Source organism: Mesoplodon densirostris, chromosome 15 (genome assembly GCF_025265405.1).
Source record: "Mesoplodon densirostris isolate mMesDen1 chromosome 15, mMesDen1 primary haplotype, whole genome shotgun sequence".
Lineage (NCBI taxonomy): Eukaryota > Metazoa > Chordata > Mammalia > Artiodactyla > Ziphiidae > Mesoplodon > Mesoplodon densirostris.
This window is the reverse complement of record NC_082675.1, coordinates 40,739,386-40,759,453: the sequence shown is the minus strand read 5'-3', so window position 1 is coordinate 40,759,453 and position 20,068 is coordinate 40,739,386. Positions and strand designations below refer to the sequence as shown.

The window sequence follows — 20,068 nt, the reverse complement described above, 5'->3', positions numbered from 1 at the left end:
ACACCCTTTTCAGCATTTGTTATTTGTAGACTTTTTAATGATGGCCATTCTGACCGGTGTGAGGTGATACCTCATTATAGTTTTGATTTACATTTCTCTAATATTAATTTTTAAATGGCTATTGCTCTATTAGTAAGCTTCCTTTGGTTGGGACCAAATCTCCTCATTACTTTATGGTCCCAAAGATCCTAAAACAGTAAAGGTTGATAGTAAGTGCTCAATAAAATATTTTTAGAGAAAATGAGATCATAATATGGAAGCATACATATGAATTATGACACAACTGCAGTGGCTAAAGGTCATGAACACTCTTCCATGCCTATGCAGTAATTTTACCATGAACCTCTTCTTTCCATTAGTCCAACTTTGTGCCCTGTTACTGGACTCAATGGAATTTTCCTCTTCCTCATGTCTAATATCTGTGAAACATTCAGAAACTTTAGTAAAGCAACAAACCTTTCTACCAAGAAGTGCAAGAAAAATAGGGACTGAATGAACAGCTTAAACCTTCACATTATAAGATCTCAGATTTGGAAAGGACCTACATGGATAAGCATGGTCTCTACTGTATGGGGCAGACTTGGAGTTAAGGGACTTGCCTGAGATCTGCTCATTTAGCCAATCAAAAGAGTTGTGCCAGAAGGAAAAGCTTTCTGTTTTCCACTCTGAGTGCATGAAGCCAAGTATTGCCAAAGACGATTTTGAAAAGACCTTGCTATAAGTGAAAGCAGACATCAAAGAGGGGTATCTGAAATAGCAGGCTTCATCCCTACAACTCCCCTGGCCTCTCTGGCTATTCTATTAATGCGCGAGGACACAGCCCTTCCCCTGATGAAGAGTTCTTTGTCCAAGGCAATCTGTTTGATGATGCTACTGCCACGGTCAAGGCAGAAGGGGCAGGAAGCATGTCACAGAGAGGCACTGGCTCTTCGTCTCTCCCTTCGCTTTTCACCACCAAGAACTTCACTCATGTTAGGATCTTCTCTTCCTCTAGCTCCTTCTGATTCGTTGTGCACAGTTCCCAGAGAGGTTAATTTTTTTCTTAGTGCCCTTCTGATTCATGATGAAAAATCCCAAAGAAACTTTTGAAAGGCTGGGACATACGCTCATAAAGGTTGTGCATTTATTTTAATATCTTTGAGTCATTCTGAGTAAAAAATTTCTTTTTTTTTAGCCTGTGAGATAGTTGGCTGGAAGAATATAAAAGCTATTTTAAGTTGGCTCCTATGTCATTATGTCATGTGAGGGCAAATGTCACCATAGGTTCCTGTGTCTAAAAGGGAACCAGCTATGATTTTTCTATCTTCTGGTCACTGTGGGTCACTGTGGATGGACCCTCTCTAAGAGGGGAAGAATCTCCCCTCAGAACCATCTCTTACCAGGAGGACTCCTTCCGCCTTAATACAAGCGATCCATGTTCCTGGTACAATTGAAAATGGATCTGCAAAACCATTTCCGGGTACGGTGACAAAGGCCGGCTCCTTATTCGGCTGGAAGATGGTCTCTTTGCTTTGAGCAGCATCTATCAGAAATAAAAAGAATTGCTTAGGGCATTCTTCTAGCAGCCAGTGTTCTGACTTTAGATACTCAGCTTTGAACATTCAGTTGACATCTTAAAAGGTTTCAGATCGTTTACTGATAATATGAATTGATCATATTTACTGATCTTATTTTCAACAATTGCATGAATGCATATATCTATGTATAAAATAGACTAGAAAGATATCACTAATAAGATGTTAGCAGTGGCTATCTATGCTGGGATTGTAATCTTTAAATTTATAAAGTATATTAAGACATGTACACTGCTTAGAAAAGTTCTTTGCACATAGTAAGTATTCAGTATATTACATTAGATATTAAACTATCTTTTTCCTTTTTTGTTTATATGTAATTAAAATTTTTTTGATTTCTGTTGAAGAACAGGCAATCATTTTGAAATAAGAAAAAGTTTCGGTTTTCTTTTGTTTTCAGGATGCAATGTTTTCTTCTGCATTAAACAAACAGAGGACCTTCTGTAGAAGGTTCAGAAACAAAACTGTTGCATCGGAGTCCAATGGAGGCTTCTTCTTTAGAAGAAATGTTTACTCCAAATACCTGCATTCACTCTCCTGTTCTACAAACATCTACGGGGCCCACTATGTGTCAGGGCTGGAACTAGGTTCTGGGGACCAGGCAGTGAACACAGCCAGCATGGCCTTTGCTCCCTGACAGTGGGGACAGGGGAGGTGGTGGGTTGCAGACCAGAAGAAAATACGGTATAGCGTGGACAGTGACATCTGGGAGGAGGCATAGGTTACTAAGGAATAAATACACAACTGGGCTCCTGACTCAGACATGGGGGCTTAGGAAAGGTGTCCCAGAGAACAAGAAAACAAACCTGTCTGAGTTAACGGAGGGCAGATTGCTGATGGCATTGTCCCCTGGGAGGCAGTGGGTCCATTAGAAAGGGTTTGGGCGTCCATCAACAGATGAATGGATAAAGAAAATGTGGCCCATATATACAATGGAATATTACTCAGCCATAAAAAGAAACGAAATTGAGTTATTTGATAGTGAGGTGGATGGACCTAGAGTCTGTCATACAGAGTGAAGTAAGTCAGAAAGAGAAAAACAAATACCGTATGCTAACACATATATATGGAATCTAAGAAAAAAAAAAAAGGTCATGAAGAACCTAGGGGCAGGACGGGAATAAAGACACAGACCTACTAGAGAATGGACTTGAGGATATGGGGAGGGGGAAGGGTAAGCTAGGACAAAGTGAGAGAGTGGCATGGACATATATACACTACCAAATGTAAAATAGATAGTGGGAAGCAGCCACATAGCACAGGGAGATCAGTTCGGTGCTTTGTGACCACCTAGAGGGGTGGGATAGGGAGGGTGGGAGGGAGGGAGATGCAAGAGGGAAGAGATATGGGAACATATGTATATGTATAACTGATTCACTTTGTTATAAAGCCGAAACTAACACACCATTGTAAAGCAATTATACTCCAATAAAGATGTTAAAATAAAAGAAAAAGAAAAAAAAGAAAGGGTTTGGGGTCTGAAGATTGGGTCTTGTCTACAAAGACCAGCTGTGTGCTTAGAAAATTTACTACGCCTCTCAGCTGTTTCCCTCCTCAACCTTCTTCGGTTTCACAAAGTTCTTATCATGTGAGGAAATGGGTGCCAAAGTACTCTGTAAATGATAAAGCAAGCTTGCCAGTTCTTCCTAGTAGTTACTGTCTAATCAGCCTCCAGCCTTACAAGCTTGGCTGACACAACTGGGTACATCATTTCTTCCCCAAGTCCGACTCTGCCATGGATACTAAACGAAGGCGCTTAAATTTCGCACCTAAATTAGATTTCTACTGGCGCCATTTTGTGTTCTTGTGGAATTCCCAGTAGTCTGTTCCTGGACTAGCGGAAGCCCTCACTCTTTGCAGAGCAGACTTCCAGGCCTCATCCCTGACTGTGGTGAGATCTGCCCTCTGACTGCGGCTCCTCGTCTGCCCTCAGGAATCCCTCACCCCTGAATGAGGTTGGCATATTCCTCCCTGGAGCTCTCTTGGGCTTTATGCTTTACCCCATTCATCTTAAGAATTCCTGTCCTCACCTATTTCTCCTTGAATTACTTGGTTTGCCTGAAACAATGGGAGAATTTAGGGCAGTAGGCCAGGGGCTCTCAAGTAACACCACAAAGGTGACACCCACTTTACCTGAATGAGTTATAAATTAGCTTTGCCCTGTGGTGATATCGTAACCCATGGGGTTCAGCCAAGGTACATAGGTTGTTACACTGATTTCTTTTATGACAGTTAATAACAAATCTAACAGTAAAATTTCAATACTCAGAACATTTAGAGGTTGAAAAGGTACAAAGGACAGGGCATCTGTGTCTCAAACAGACTATATCCCAGGCTTCGTGTTTTCTAAAGATCAACTCTGTGAAAATTAGAGAAAATGTTTCACTAATTAATCACTTCTTTATCCAAAAGAGGCTTGAAAATTTACTCACCTGCCTTAGCCCAGGATGGATAAATAGTTACACGGCCAGATACTGCTTCAGCTCCAGGGTTAATATATCTCAGAACAACCCAAAACAAGGAGAGACTTGACTTCCCCACATTCAACACGATCCTTACTTCATTCTGAAAAATACCCAAAACCCATAAAGTATAGAAGAGACAGCTGGTTAAAAGAAATGTTAGCCAAACAGTGATGGCATTCCAGTTTCACTACTGAGCTTGTAGTGAAACCACACACACACACTCATATACACACACATTCACACCCACTCAACAAACACCAAGTGACTAACTCTGCGGAAGATGAACACAGGCTAGTCAGCCAATAAATTAAAATCACTTACAATTAAAGGTTCAGTGAAAACGCACTCCCTCAGCAACCGAGATCCTCTTTTGACCTTTTAGTAATCAGGCAGACAGAGCGGAATGTTAGATGGATTAGTTCAGGGAAAGAAGCAGTGACGGGGCAACCACCACTAGCTGGGAGAAATAAAAAGGCAGAACAGAAGGAAAAGGAAGTATGTTATTTAACACCACCAGCCCCAGAGAGACAGCACTCCAGAGTCCCCTTCACATACGTAACGTCTGAAACAGTCACAGAAACCAGTGGTGGCTAAGGAGAGGTTATAAGATCCCAAACACATTAGCGATGAAATCTAGATGTAACTAAAATCTGCCTGCTAAATCATATAGAATTTATCTCAGTCCCTGTCTAAGAAGAATATGGGCTCTCTGCTGGGGACAGGGGTTCTTGCTGGTCCCCAGGTCCTGTTGCCAACACAATGCTCTGTAAGTGTGGCTGGGCCCATGATCTTGAAGGAGACACTAGACTATTTCAATTCTGAACCACAGACCACATGTCCAGATCCAGCTGTGGCCCAAGGAAAGTTCATGAAACATGGAAATTTCTAAACCAGTGTTCTTTAGGTCTTTCCTCCAACTCCTTTGGTTGAAATGAAGGGGACTTTTGTTGAACAAGACATCCATGGCAATAAAGACTGGCATTGGGTAGAATCCTTTGCTCTGGAAGCAGGAGTTGCAGCTGACCCACACTGAGGAACTCCAACTGGCCCTCTCAGTTTGACAGAATTCATCTTTAAGGGTTAGTTCCACATCGGAAAATAAAAATGCAAGAACATATTAAGGGCAGAGTAAAGTAAGTGGTGATTCCAGGGAACACCACCCAAGTCCTCTGACTAAAAATACTTACAGAAAAATCCATCATTAGAAATTCATTCCTTTGTGTTTACCAGCTATTCTTTCAAACTGCAAACACCTGTGAGGAGGTATATACCTTGACTGGGCTCTTAGTCATTCACATCCTATTATGACTCAGTGGAATGCACTGCTTTTTTCTGAATAATGAAGTAAAAGCAGAGAACTAAAGAAACTGAATTGCTGTATTTGGGGAGAAGGAGAAAACAGTGAAGTGTCTTAAGATCCCAGGTACTGTTAGCAAAAGGCATCTTAGATGGGGCACTTTGCCAGGCAAGAAGCAACATTAGAATCAATGGGGGCTCCTAGGGAACTGTGACCCCACCCCTGTTTCTCTAAGGGCTGCCTGATTTAGAAATAGCAAGCACTAGTCCTGGATCTGCTAAGGAAACATACAGAGCTACCATCGTCATCAACTTGCCTCTTTTATTCTGAATTTCTCCACTGAGAAACAGCTTGAAGAGAGCAACCTCAAAGAGAAATTCTGAGGATAAAACTACTCCATGACTATGAAGAAATGTTCAGTTATAAATGTTGTATAAGTTCTAAAGGTAAACAGACAATGTGTAAATTCCTTAATCATTCCACTGCAAAACCAAGAGAGATGGATACAGTAGAGAAGACTGAAGGAGAAATATGGGAAAGAAAAATTAAATAGCACTGACTAAAACTCCTCCTTTATCTTAGTTTCTGTTCACATAGTAATTCGGAGTTATAAAAAGTAAAAAAAAAAAAAAAAAGCATTGTTCAAAATTCAGCAACACAAGTTTACTGGAATTAAGTTAACTCATTTTTTTTTTTTTTTTTTTTTTTTGCGGTACGCGGGCTTCTCACTGTTGTGGCCTCTCCCGTTGCGGAGCACAGGCTCCAGACACGCGGGCTCAGTGGCCATGGCTCACGGGCCCAGCCGCTCCGGCATGTGGGATCTTCCCGGACCGGGGCACGAACCCGTGTCCCCTGCATCGGCAGGAGGACTCTCAACCACTGCGCCACCAGGGAAGCCCAAGTTAACTCATTTTTATTCTCCACAAATGGCTTTAAAGAAAAATGTCTCTCATGTTAAAATATAGCCTAATTTCATCTGGAAAACTTCTTATAAAAAGTCTCCAGAGATAAGCACCATCTTTCTTTAATCCCTTCATTTTCTGATTTGGTGACCAAATTAAAGCAACAATAAGCTGTGAAATCGATATATATGCTTATCAGTTAAAATCCAACCTTACCCAGCACCCCATCTACCCTCTCAAGAACAAGAGTCCTGGAATCAGTTTTGAGAGAGTTCACCTTTTGGGGGTCTTGCTGAGAGGGCTGTGGGCAAGTGTATGGGCTGCTCTACCCGGAGGCTGCTTCCTCCTGGCTGCTCACCTGTACCGAGGTCATCTGAGCATACCCTCTCCAGCTGAACTCAGGAAACTCCAGGGGATCAAATCCAAACCGAAGCGCTCTTCCGTTGGGTGTAGTGCCATCTTCAATCTCATACCTCATATGATGCAAATCCGGGAAATAGTAGTTGTTTTCAGGTCTTTTATAAATAAAATGTAAATGTGGATACAGAAAGTGAGGTTCGTTGATAATCTGGATATCCTTTAATCCCAATAGCTATCAGTGAGAGAACTCCCACCAAACTGACAGAGCACATTAAATAAGGACAAATTGGCGGGGGGGGGCCGCTTTTTCTCTAAATTATTGCTTTCACTCATGTAAACATTCACAGAAAACACCCAACACTACTCGTTCCAAGCAGTCAAATGAGAGAAGCATTTAGAACAGCCCATAGTGGTAGCACCCTTTAAAATGTTTTAAATGGTTGCCAACGATTTAGCAAAAAGTCAAATTGGGCTATTTACCATAAATTCATTCATTTATACTCATATTCACTGATTACACAAATATTAGTATCTTTGCCAGGCACTGTTGCTAAGCACTGCAGATATAATAGTGAACACGACATAAAATACGTCGTATGCCAAGTTTACAAATTAGATACATTTTCTCTACATATACATATATATTTTGATCATTAGAATGACTTTTCTATGTCTTGTTTTCTCTTAAACTATATGCCTATAAATGGATTCCTTTCAAGAGTCTGGTAATGGTGGTCACAGAGAGGGATCAAAAATATTCTAATGCCTGTGTGACATTTTATATTCAAACTACTTGAAGTTCTTCAAAATGGCACATTTTGACAATCCAGTCCCAAGCTAATAGCTGTTAGTGGATTTAAAGCCATAAAGACCAATTAGTCAAGGGAAATAAAAGGGCATGCTCCTATATTGCAAGTAGAATTAGGAGTGCTTACAATTTATGAAGGTAATTTATGAATGTAATTTATGGAGGTAATTTATGAAGATCCCTAAAAACGTTCATTCCCATTGACATAGAAATTCTACTTCAGGGAATATATTCTAAAGAATGCTTTCTATAGGGTCAAAAATTAACATAGGGCTTGCCTGGTGGCACAGTGGTTAAGAATCTGCCTGCCAATGCAGGGGACTTGGGTTCGAGCCCTGGTCTGGGAAGATCCCACATGCCATGGAGCAACTAAGCCAGCGTGCCACAACTACTGAGCCCACGTGCCTAGAGCCCATGCTCCACTACAAGAGAAGCCACCGCAATGAGAAGCCCACGCACTGCAACGAAGACAACAGCAACTAGAGACAAGTCCACGCACAGCAAAGAAGAGCCAACACAGCCAAAAAAAAAAAAAAAAAAATTAGCATAAAAGAATGTCTACAACAGTGAAAACTTGGAAACAAAATATATGTACAATTATGAAATAAAGAAATTATTAAATATTATATAACTATTAAATATTTTGAACACTACTTAATTACAATGGAAAATGTTCATATGTGAAAAAATTGATATAAATTATATGATAAAATACAATACTAATTTTTATTCATAGAAAAAGCCTAGAAAATATACAAAATATATTAAAAGGGGTTATCTCTGGGCAGCGGAATGAAGATTTTCCTTTGCCTTTTTACTTTTAGGTACTTATTAAAATTTTACAATGTAACACATATTACATTATCACAAAAACTATTTAGAAAATAAAGTGAATGTGAATGCTTTCTAAACTTGTAAGAAAAACTAAAAATACACAAATAATACCGTAAACAAACATTTGGAGGAATTTAGGACAAAAAGACGCAAGATTTATCTTGCATCTGGAAAAAGGTGCTGTGACATCCATGTTGTTGGTGTGCTATCCTTTTATGTCATTTATCATTTACTACTAAATCAAAGGATAATCTAAATTCCATATATATATGTATTGACTGTAATGTCAATATTTTGGCCTCAGGGTGGGTAATTTATTCTGACGCATTATTTCAACCCCCAAATTAGCCAATCACCTACATAGTTGGAAGGAGAAAAAACTCATGCTGATTAAGTAGGGCGAAAGCTCACTTTATCAACAGGAAGGCGGGAAGAGGTAAAATATGGATGGAAAATGTTTCTGAGCCAATTTATGAAGTTCCTCTGGTCTATGGTGAACCTTGCTCGTCTGCAGGAAAACAAAACTACAGACGTGCCTTTCTTCACATACATTTTACTATGAGGCCCTTTTACTGTCATTTAGAAACAATGGAAGAAAGCACAGCTGAGCTGCTCTGATCCTGAGAATTCAAATGTTGGAAACATCGAGGAAAAGAAGAGACGCGTCATTCTAAGTACTGGGTTGGCCAGAAAGTTCGTTTGGGTTTTTCTGTAAGATGTTACAGAAAAACATGAACGAACTTTTTGGCCAACCCAATACATATGGTTCGCCTTGATTACATTAAAGATCTCTTTATTAACCTGTTGACAATGCAGAAGTAGTGAAGGTACTTGAGATTTAGAAGTTGCATTTCACAAGAGTTTCAGTGTATGATTAAAAGTCAGAGGGCTGCGCTTCCTTGGTGGCGCAGTGGTTGAGAGTCCGCCTGCCGAAGCAGGGAACACAGGTTCATGCCCCAGTTTGGGAAAATCCCACATGCTGCGGAGCAACTAAGCCTGTGCGCCACAACTACAGAGCCTGCGCTCTAGAGCCCACGAGCCACAACTACTGAATCCCCTGCTCCTAGAGCCCGTGCTCTGCAACAAGAGAAGCCACCGCAGTGAGAAGCCCGCGCACCGTAACGAAGACCCAACGCAGCCAAAAATAAATAAAATAAATTTTTTTTTAAAGTCAGAATATTAAAAATTTTCTTCCTTCCAGTATTGGACAATTATGGATGGATCATGGTTTCATATAAATATAGAAACTGCTAAACAGGCAGCACAGAGGCAGCGTGCTCCATACCTGCTATAGCCCCTCTGGGACCTCATCCTCCACTTGGCTCCCTTGCTCCTTCCGTTCGTTTTGATTTGCTTCTACATGAGATGAGGGACTTCCTCCCACTTCTAAAGTTGTCTTAACCCCCAGCCCCACAGTCACGGATCCCGTGGGAGAAGCAGGAGCTGCATCTGCTGGGCTCCTCCAGGCTGTGACTTCCACGTGGAGGTTCAGCTGTGGGAACCCACCTCATGCATCCAGCCTAAGTCTCGCTCACCTGGCTTTTTGCACCTCTGGGAACTTTCCAGTGAGGCCACTCTGTGATCTACAAAGTGGAACCATTTTTAGGGCAACTTTACCTCCTGTTTTAATTGGCCTCACTGACAAGTGTCCAGATTGCAAACGACAGTACAGCTTCACTGGCCCTCTTACCTTGGGACCGCTTCTCTCTCCCCCAGAACTGTCAGCACAGACAGGACTCTGAGAGAGGCTTCACGACGTCAGTATGGAGGGGACCTCCGTGAAGACTCACCGCTGGCAGGTCTTCCCTATGATGTGCTCTCGGCACCGGCAGACTCCAGAGGGTCCGCTGCACACAGGGGTGACGGCTCCACCAATGTCACACTGACACCCTGAGAGTCGGGAAACAGCAGTGGTCACCCATCAAAGCATCTCCACGCTGGAGGCTTCCCCTCCCTCTACGAGAAGTGGAAATCAGGAAGCCCAGGGTTGCAGGGCTGCGCCTTCTTTCCCTTGCCACACCTTACATCTGGCAGGTGTTTGAAATACGTAGGAACCTCCCAAAGTAAGACAGCAAGTCCCCCCAAGAGTCCACCTGAAAGTTGGAGGTGCACTTGTAGACCAGTTCCAACACTGTTGTCCCACGTAAGGCAACAGCAGCCCAGGAGCTAAACACGATTTCACAGCATGGTGCTACTGTAAACAGTGGGTACTAAGGAGAGGCTGCTTGAGAGATACCAGAGTAGCCTTGTGGGGCTCCTGCAACTTCATTATTTAACACAATATTATTGTGTGAGCTTTTTTTTTTTTTTTTTCTCATGGTACGCGGGCCTCTCACCGCTGTGGCCTCTCCCATTGCGAAGCACAGGCTCCAGACGCGCAGGCTCAGCGGCCATGGCTCACGGGCGCAGCCGCTCCGCGGCACGTGGGATCCTCCCAGACCTGGGCACGAACCCGTGTCCCCTACATCGGCAGGCGGACTCTCAACCACTGCGCCACCAGGGAAGCCCTGTGTGAGCTTTTTTAATATTTCAAAATTTATCTTTAAAATCTCTAAGTCTTGATGTTATTTACATCTCCCCTATGGCTCCCCCGCATCCCAATTATGATTTTTTATAATTAAACCAACAGTGTGCTGGTAGAAGAAAAGTGGAAGCAGCCCTGTTTGCAATTTATTTCTAGTTTTAAGGGAATGTTTGGTCAATTTCCCTGGACAGATCTTTTCAGTCCCATCCCATCAGAAAGTCTGCAAGAAGACAGTGAACTCAGAAGCAAGGTTACTCTGCCAGTCTTTCTCCATCTTTTGTCCTTTTGCCTTACTCAGGACCCCCTGGAAGGATTTACCTTGACACCCAAAGTAACTGCTCTTTTCCAAAGCAAAATATCCATCTTCACATGTGTCACAGGAATCACCACCGACGTGGGACTTACAGTGACAGTCACCATCTAACTGCAGAACAATGAGAGGATGACAAAATTTGGTGAGATTACAGAATTTGCTAATCTTCAAGATTTCAAACTGGCTCATTGTGTCATATGAAGCAGGGTAGCTGGGATCTGAAAACTTCCATGAAGATGGCACTAACACCCTCCTGCAGAAACCCCACAATTAACTGCTAGTATATTCTACCGGCATCCCAGGAAAAATAGGCCCACATTACCTGCCCGCACTCTCCAATTCCGCTCACGGTTCCCGCCACATGGCACTGGCATTCTGGGAAGATAAGAGAGCATCCTTGGACCAAGGTTACAAAAAGGGCTCTGGGAACAGGACACACCAGCAATACTACAATCACTTTCTAGCATGCTTCAGCAGAACTCCACTTTGCACCAGTCAGACCTAAAACTGAATTGCTTTCTGGGGTCAGCAGAACCCAGCAGCCAGATCAATACCATCTACCTACAAGGAGTACTGGTTTGTTCATGAGCACTCATAAAACACAAAAGCTGCAACATCATGGGATTTTTAAATGATTCTTATGTCAAGGTCATTATCGATATGCTTACATGAAAATATACCCTATTAAAAGATATTCACTCCACTTAGCTGTCTTAAGCTTGGTGTTTCCAAGTTCCTATACTGGCTTCAATCTAAGCATAAAATGAAAATACAATTAAACCGGGAAGTGTGGATTATAAAAACAAGGCAGAAAAACCATTTATCAAGCAGCTGCCTTCTCAAACATGATACATATGGAAACAGGATATAAATCCCTTGCTGAGATTTTGAAAATGACAGAAGTTCTGCCAAAAGTGGCGGAAAAAAAATCAAGACATTTATACAGAATTTCAAACAAACTGAACAGATTAACTCAGTAGCTGTTTTGTGAGTTTAGTCATTGAGGTAAAGAAAATCAAGGGGAAGTTACAATATAGTAAAATATTGTTCATAGGAAACCTCACCTGAACATCCACTGGGGTTTTCTTTGGCCAGATTCCAATATAATGGTTTGCAGATGCTACAAGTAGGACTTTCAACATGAAGCTTGCATCGGCAATGCCCCTTTAAAAGAAAATCAAACTAATGCTTGACATCTCAGAATTAAGAGGTGTCCAAACAAGTGTTCTGAACAAAGCTTGTCACAGAAATATATTTTGGTCATGAAATGTAAACTAAGTGTATCCAGGCGGAATAAAAGTACTAGGTTGATTTCAACAGTCTGCTAATTGACTTTGTCTTATTATTTATTTATTTGTTACACACATAAGCCATATACGTGGTTAAAGCAAAATTGGAAAATTCAGAAAAAGAAAAAAATTTTTAACGACCCATTTATAACACTGTCATTATTTGTTGATTCTGTTACAGCATGGACTATAAATCTTAACGGAAAATATCTGAATATTTAACATGCTGAGAGCTAGTAGAAAATTGTTTATCTGCAAGTGTGTCTATAATATGCCAGAGTCACTGCCTTGCTTAAACATCGTGAAGCCCCATAGTGAAAAGGCAAAATGTCTCTCCCCTTTCCCTCCAGGGCCTGGAGTTCCAGCTTCTCCAAGCTCTGAGGCCAAGAAGACATAATTTCTAAAGTGCTTAGAAAATGAATCAGAATGCCATGGTATTGTGCTTGGAGTAATAGCAAATAAATTGCAATTACTTTGTACACAGCTTAATTAAATGTGTACTGGCCTCTGATTTCCTTAATTTTAATTATGTATGGCAGGCTTATGTGCAGGTTTCCAGGGTGGCAACGCCCTCAGAGTAACGCTAGGACTCTACAATTCAAAGTTTAAATAAACCGTATTCTTTCGTTTGGGGCAGAAAATCACAATATCACATATGCACTTTGAAAAAGAGCAATGGTCTCTTCAAGCTATTTGGCCTCAAGTCTTACTTTAATTTACTTTTAATTTCAGGAAGCTCCCAAATGTGTCGGTCTCAAATAAGTATCAGAACAATAGTTAGAATCGCAACCCTTTTACAATCCTCTACTTACCAAACTGGAGTCCAGGGTTCCGGCTGGGTCACAGACACTGCTGGAACCTGTATATGATTTAGAAGTGGTGTAAATGTCTGGGGTTTTAATGTTTGTTTGTCCCTTTGTTTTGATGTTTTGAGGGGTTTTTTGTTTTGTTTTGGTTTTGGTTTTTAAGTTTTACTTGTTTTTAAAACTGGTGCATCTACATTTGTATTTTTTGATAGATGGGTGGCAAGGACTTTGCATGTAATTCAGAAAAAGACACCTTGAACAATCTTCATGGTCCTTAATCCCCAAATCACCCCTTTGGCCACTGAACAACTCTCTTCCCTGCCTACTACTAAAAGTTCACTTCCAACTGATAACAAAGGAGACTGGGTAAAGGAGTCTAGAATTTTGAACATCGTTAGGGTTATCCAGAAGAGGGCAGTATTGTACCAAGAGATTTTTTAATTGTCCAATTAGATGTCACAGAATTTGTAAGAATATTTTTTAGTTACTCAAGACAATTCTTTAACTATCACAGCCCCCTTGTCCTCCACTTGTATTAAAATTATTTCTAAAATTAATTAATTTGCTTTCTTGCCTTAGTATTATAAACCCAATGTAATAATCTCTTTTCAACAAGTTAGGGTCTTGCAGTGTCTCAGCATTACTATCACACTGCATTAAAAATGAAGAGGGAACTCCCTGGTGGTCCAGTGGTTAGGACTCGGCACTGTCACTGCCGAGGGCCTGGGCTCAATCCCTGGTCGGGGAACTAATATCCCACAAGCTGTGAGGCCAAATAAATAAATAAATAAATAATAAAAATGAAGAGAGTTTGGGTAAGCCTGCTCTGAGCCTTTTTCAAATAATTTAAATAAACCCATAATATGATCTTGTTTTCTTACATGTTGCTCCCTAGACTTTTTGCCTTTATTGTCTCCTCTCTTTGTTTCAACTTCCCCCTTGATGATATTCTCTCTGTCTCTTCCATTTTTTTCTTTTTACAAATTTATTTATTTATTTTTGGCTGAGTTAGGTCTTCGTTCCCGCACGCGGGCTTTCTCTAGTTGCGGCAAGTGGGGTCTACTCTTCGTTGCGGTGTGCAGGCTTCTCACTGCGGTGGCTTCTTGTTGCGGAGCACGGGCTCTAGGCGTGCGGGTTTCAGTAGTTGTGGCTCACAGGCTCTAGAGCGCAGGCTCAGCAGTTGTGGTGCACGGGCTTAGTTGCTCCGTGGCATGTGGGATCTTCCCTGACCAGGGCTCAAACCCCTGTCCCCTGCATCAGCAGGCAGATTCTTAACCACTGCGCCACCAGGGAAGCCCTGTGTCTCTTCCTTTTTTGATGCTCCTGAATTCTTCTGTAACAAGCCAACACAACCTTCCAGCTCCTTGTTGCTTTCCAACCTGGCCCCGCCCAGCCCTTGGCTCCTCCCCAAGCTGCCCAGCAGCCCATCCAGCTCCAGGGAACTTGTCCTGGCCGACCAGCCCCTCTGCCCACTGCTTAGCACTTCCTTCCACTCCCGACCCCGGGGAGGTGAGGACACCCAGCATGGGACAGCCTCCCTCTCCAGGGACCTCCAGGCCCTCTCCAAAGTGAGCAGTCCCCTCTGACTGCTGGCTACTGTTGCCACCGGCAAGAAAGCCTGGTCTCTTGAGGATTCTGGTCAGCGAGGTTCTGGGGAATCAAGCTGGAGCTGCAGCCCTGTCTTCAGATGGTCCCGCGTGCCAGGCTCCAAGCGCCATCAGGAGCAGGAAAGGGTGTGAGAAAACCAGTCTCCTGACGCAAAGTCTGGGTCAGCCTTTCACAAACACCCGCTTCTCAACAGAGAAAGGGTCTCTGAAAGCAGCAGTCAGGAGCTACTTGCCACTGGGGGCTGCACACTCCAGGGGCACAAGGAGATTCCTGGGCATCTTTTTTTTTTTTTTTTTGCGGTACGCGGGCCTCTCACTGTTGTGGCCTCTCCCGTTGCGGAGCACAGGCTCCGGACGTGCAGGCTCAGCGGCCATGGCTCACGGGCCTAGCCGCTCCGCGGCATGTGGGATCTTCCCGGACCGGGGAAGAACCCACGGGGCACGAACCCACGTCCCCTGCATCGGCAGGCAGACTCTCAACCACTGCGCCACCAGGGAAGCCCATCCTGGGCTTCTTTGGTCTGTGCCCTGAGTCACCGAACTTGGCACACTCTCATCTCTCGTCTCATTGCAGGCATGAGGATCAACCCAGGACAGTGTTTCAATCCTTGGCTCCCTCTTTCCAAACTGAATGGACTCTGGTCCACCCCACTCCCCGGCCCCTCACACCTGGGCTGATGTGGGATGACACCATCCCCCAGGAGGCCAGTAGCAGGCAAGAGAGGGGAGCAGAACCCCAGCAAATCCCTGCTCTGCCTGTCTGCAGGGGGACCTGTTAGAACACCTGCAGGAAATTACGGAACAGACATATCGGTGCCGCCACCCAGGACCAGAGAGAAGCCACTTTGCCTTGGGAAGGGGGACAAGATTGCTCAGCTTAGCTAAAAGGGGTCACCTCTGCCACACTGCTACACAGAGAATTTACTTGCAAATCAAGAAACACAAATTTATGGGGACTTCCCTGGTGGCGCAGTGGTTAAGCCTCCACGCTCCCAGTGCAGGGGGCCAGGGTTAGACCTCTGGTCAGGGAACTAGATCCCACATGCATGCCACAACTAAGAGTTCATATGCCACAACTAAGGAGCCCGCGAGCCACAACTAAGACCCAGTGCAACCAAATAAATGTTAAAAAAAAAAAGAAAAAGAAAAGAAGAAACACAAATTTATAGCACATGAAATAATTTTTAAAATTTTTAGGAATAAGTCATTTTTAGATTTCTTTTAAGATGTATAACTGGTATACCCGTTTTCAATGGACTCAAATTGGGGAGGAACCAGGCAGATTAGGGTCAAAAGTGTAGCAGTGACCAGTGGTGGGTCTACAGGGGTCTGCAGGCTTCTTTGGGATGCTGCCCGCACATACTTTAGAGAGGAACCCGCCCTCCGGCATTCTGATGTCTTCCCTACCTTGGCAGTGGGGGAAATCAGAGGCGTCTGGGAGACACCTGTCACACCATTGTCCTGTGATTCCCAGCTGACACTCGCACTGTCCAGTCACTGGGCTGCACAGCGTCTGGTAGGAGCCAAGGGCTGAACACTGGCAGGCCGGATGAAAAGACCTCAGTAAGACCCAGGGCAGGGGGGCACAGGACCCGGATAAGAGTATGGAGGCGGGGCCAGAAAGACCCAAATGCAAGTTCCAGCTCCACCTCTTATCAGACATGGAACTTGAAACAAGTCGCTCAATTGCTCTAAGCCTCAGTTTCCCCTTTCTTAAATGGGAATAATATTAGCATCTACTTGACAAGATTGTTGCCAGGATTAGATAAAGATAATACTTGAAAGAGCTGGGTCCAATGCCTGTCTCATACTGAGCAATCAATAAATGCTGTTTTTTTTCTGTTGTTAATTTCGTACTGACCAAGACTGGCTGGTTGTGGATGAGGATTTGGGGGATGCTTCTTGCACTCAGTAACGGTGCTCATCAGAGGAAGATGCAGGGAACAGCTGACTGGGGATGTGAGTCAATGGAGAGGCCACATTAATTCTACATCCCACTGGGGATCAAATGCAAACCATTCCAGCCCAGATTGGCCTACAGTGATCCCCTCCTTTTTCCCCTCTCCTCATACTTAGTTTCTCAAGGTGAGGTGTAACTGAATAATCACGAAAAAAGTGATGCAGGCAGGGTTGGGAATGGACAGGAAAAGCATCCCAGGTTCCCTTCTTCCCCCTCAAGCAGGTGACTAAACACGCGTGGATGGAGAGAATTCTGGACATTCCCCTCTCTGCTCCTTCCCACTGGGTCAGGTTCCTACCGGTCCCTGCAGCTAACCTCCCACAAGGTGGCAGTTACTCAGCTTCACTCAGCACTCACTCTGCGAGGACCAGCTTCTGGGGAAGAGGAGAGCGGTGGAAATGGCCCACTATTTCCTGAGCTGGAGGGTTTCACACCTTAAGCACTGGAAGGGACTGGAGAGATTATCTCGTTGAATTCCAGGGTTACATAGTGAAGTTCAGAAGTTCAGTGACATGTCTGTCCAAGGTCACCGAATGAGCCTGTAGCAAAGGGCTTCAGTCTCTGGGGCAGACGCATCCAGATTCAAGTAACAGCTCTGCCACTGAACAGCTGTGTGATCACGGGCACGTTGCTTAGCCTCTCCAAGCCTCAGGTTCCTCTTCTAGAAACGAGCTGATGACGGTACCCACCCCATGAGGTCACTAGAGAACCAGCAGCCACAGACAAGAAGGGCAGTGTGCGCAGCGCTTGCTCAGGGAGCATTCACTCTTGCTAACATTACTACCGTGACCATCCGAGTCCCCCAGTGCTCGGGATGTGCTCTGTACACCATCCCATGCTGCGTTAATGGGAACCAGTGGATTAGTGTTCCCGACTTCCAAATTTATATTCGGTGTATGCAGTTAAAAAAAAAAAAAAAACCACTTAACTATATATATATATATATATATATATATATATATATATATATGTATACACACACACACACACACACACACACACACGACCTTGTTTGCAAGGTTTCAAAATTTCCACACTTGCTGAGGCCTTGGGAAAGAAAAGATGAGATAAAGTGCCAGTTCCAGTGATTTCTTTACAGGCATCCTTAGGATCTGTAAAGGCCCACATCGTTAAGCCTTGAAGCACAGAGCTCCCACAGGGACGAGACCATGCCATTTTCATTCTCTTTGACAGCACTCGGCCCAGGCCCGTAAGCGGTGAGTTACCCTGATAGCGCTTTTCTGTGATAATAACAGTGGTAGCGTTTACCCGAGTTGTCACTAGAATCACCAAATAAACTCACTGCTGGAAGGGAATTTGGCTCGTTTTCTCATTTACAAGTTACCTGGGACTTCAACGGGCTATGTGACTTGTCCTGAGAGGCCCAGTTAGGAAGTGGCAGGCCTAGGAGCGTTTACCATCCTTCCACCCTCCTATTTTACATGCATCCATCCAGCAGACCTTGATTGAAGCCCTATTGTGTTCTACGGCCCCATGACCAGGTGTCAGGGTGGAGGCAAATATGAGAAACACACATTCCCTGACCACATCGAGCTAGAACTCCAGGAGAGGGGCTAGAGCATGACTGACATGGTGCCGAGAAACTAAACATAAGACAGAGGAAGAAACGGGCCGAGTGCCACTCAACCAGCTCTTGGCAGGCAGCAGGACAAGGACTCAGCTCTTCTGCCGTCTAGGTCAGCATTCCTTCATGGCCCCATGTTCCCCGCAGGCCTGTCTGCAGAGATCAAGTCCCTCCCCAGGGTCAGATTACTGAGGAAACGTTCTTGGGCTTTGTGATGGTTAATGTTTTCATGTCAGCTAGGCTATAGGGCTCAGATGTTTGCACACCACCAGTCTAGATGGTGCTGTAAAGGCGTTCTGTTAGACGTGACAAACATTTAAATCAGCTGACCTTGAGTAAAGCAGGTTACTCTCCACGAAGTGGGTGGGCCTCATCCCATCAGTTGCAGACATGAACGAGAAAAGCGGGAGGTCCCAGAGGAAGAAGAAATTCCGCCTCCAGAAGGCCTGTGGGCTCCAGCTGCGGCATCAGCTCCTTCCTAGTCTCCAGCCTGCTGCCCTGCAGACTTTAGCCTTGTCAGCCCCCGCAATCCGGGAGCTGAGTCCTTCAAATAAATCTATCTATCTATCCCCACATCTATCTATATATACAGACACATATCCTGTGGGTTCTGTTCCTCTGGAGAACCCTAACACAGGTTCTTTCTGCTATTCTTCCTTTAAGGAAAGTGAAGGCAGAGAGGACCCACTCGTGCAGGCAGTCAGGGTAGCAGCAGCAGATCCTGGAGCACAGAGGTGGCAGCTCCAGCCAGCATCACGTGGGTGACACCGACCCTGACTCCCAGGGCCAAAGGGGTTGTCCAGGCAGCCTCAGGAGACGCAGTTACACCCCAGAAGTGAAAACAAAGATGCAGCCTTAAACGCAGGTACATTATTTTAAGTCCTGAATTCCTCAATCTGGCATCACACTTCGCATTTCAATCCAACTATCAGCGAAAGTTGCCAGATCCCAAACCCGAACCCCAACCCCAACGTTGGCAGCCTTTTCTCACTCTTGGAAATACTACACGTCTTTGTGCATATTTTAATTCTGCTCTTTGTTCTGAGCCAGGTCCTTCGGAGTTTCTGGAGTATTTTCTTCTCGTCTGCTCCTCACTGTGCTTTTGCTTTAAGACACTTTTATTCCCAAAGAGTATTAAAGAAAAAAAAAGATAATAAAGGTCCAGGGAATCAGGGAGCTTGTCTGCTGTGCTCCCCCCAAATCTCCCAGCATCAAGCACAGTCCTGGTCCCTAGTACATGCCAAACAGATGTCTGTTAAATGAAGGGATAAGAGCTATTGAAATGCTCTTCCACGTCCAGCCCTGTAGTTCTACTGATGTGCATTCTCTCCTTGACTCTTGCAGCGCTGCTGTGAGAGGCATTGCTCTGAGGGAGGCCAGCTTCTTCCCCTGCAGGGAATAAGCTCACAGAGTGAGACGACAGTACGAGACAACACAGAAATGGCAAGGGACACAGAACTCCTTACTGTTTCAGGGGTGCTCTCGTCGCGCGTGACTTTAGAGCTTTTCCTTCTGTTGGAAAAGCAGGCTGGTGCCTTCTTTGGCGCTCTTGACTCAGAGCCGCAAAACCATCATTTCAGTTCCACGATACTTAGCACCCTCCACTTCTCTGGCTAACTGGGCTGAGAGCAGATCAGATCTACAGAAAATCCCAAGGCTTCTTGCAATCACCTCAATGTTCTCCTAGATACACGTTGAATTACAAAGCAAAGGGCCAGTTCAAAGCAAAATTGCACAGAACTTG

At 44.1% G+C, this 20,068-nt stretch overlaps 1 protein-coding gene and 1 non-coding gene across 6 annotated transcripts in view; one reads left to right on the top strand and one right to left on the bottom strand.

The window, feature by feature from the left end:
* The window catches only part of LAMA3 (laminin subunit alpha 3), a 242,513-nt gene that overhangs the window by 125,387 nt on the left and 97,058 nt on the right, over positions 1 to 20,068 (bottom strand). For 3 of the 5 annotated variants that reach the window (XM_060119680.1, XM_060119677.1, XM_060119678.1), the window contains exons 13-21: positions 13,179 to 13,225; positions 12,142 to 12,241; positions 11,400 to 11,452; positions 11,083 to 11,188; positions 10,031 to 10,130; positions 6,597 to 6,753; positions 4,361 to 4,414; positions 4,007 to 4,139; positions 1,380 to 1,522 (exon numbers count right to left, since the gene is read on the bottom strand). In XM_060119680.1, the coding sequence (XP_059975663.1) occupies positions 1,380 to 1,522; positions 4,007 to 4,139; positions 4,361 to 4,414; positions 6,597 to 6,753; positions 10,031 to 10,130; positions 11,083 to 11,188; positions 11,400 to 11,452; positions 12,142 to 12,241; positions 13,179 to 13,225 (893 nt within the window). Of the gene's footprint in view, positions 1 to 1,379; positions 1,523 to 4,006; positions 4,140 to 4,360; positions 4,415 to 6,596; positions 6,754 to 10,030; positions 10,131 to 11,082; positions 11,189 to 11,399; positions 11,453 to 12,141; positions 12,242 to 13,178; positions 13,226 to 19,284; positions 19,714 to 20,068 lie in introns of those variants that run through there. The other 2 variants (XM_060119679.1, XM_060119681.1) reach the window with 2 other exon arrangements.
* On the top strand, positions 13,848 to 13,920 carry TRNAD-GUC (transfer RNA aspartic acid (anticodon GUC)). The gene has a single exon. It is a non-coding gene; the product is annotated as a tRNA-Asp (tRNA).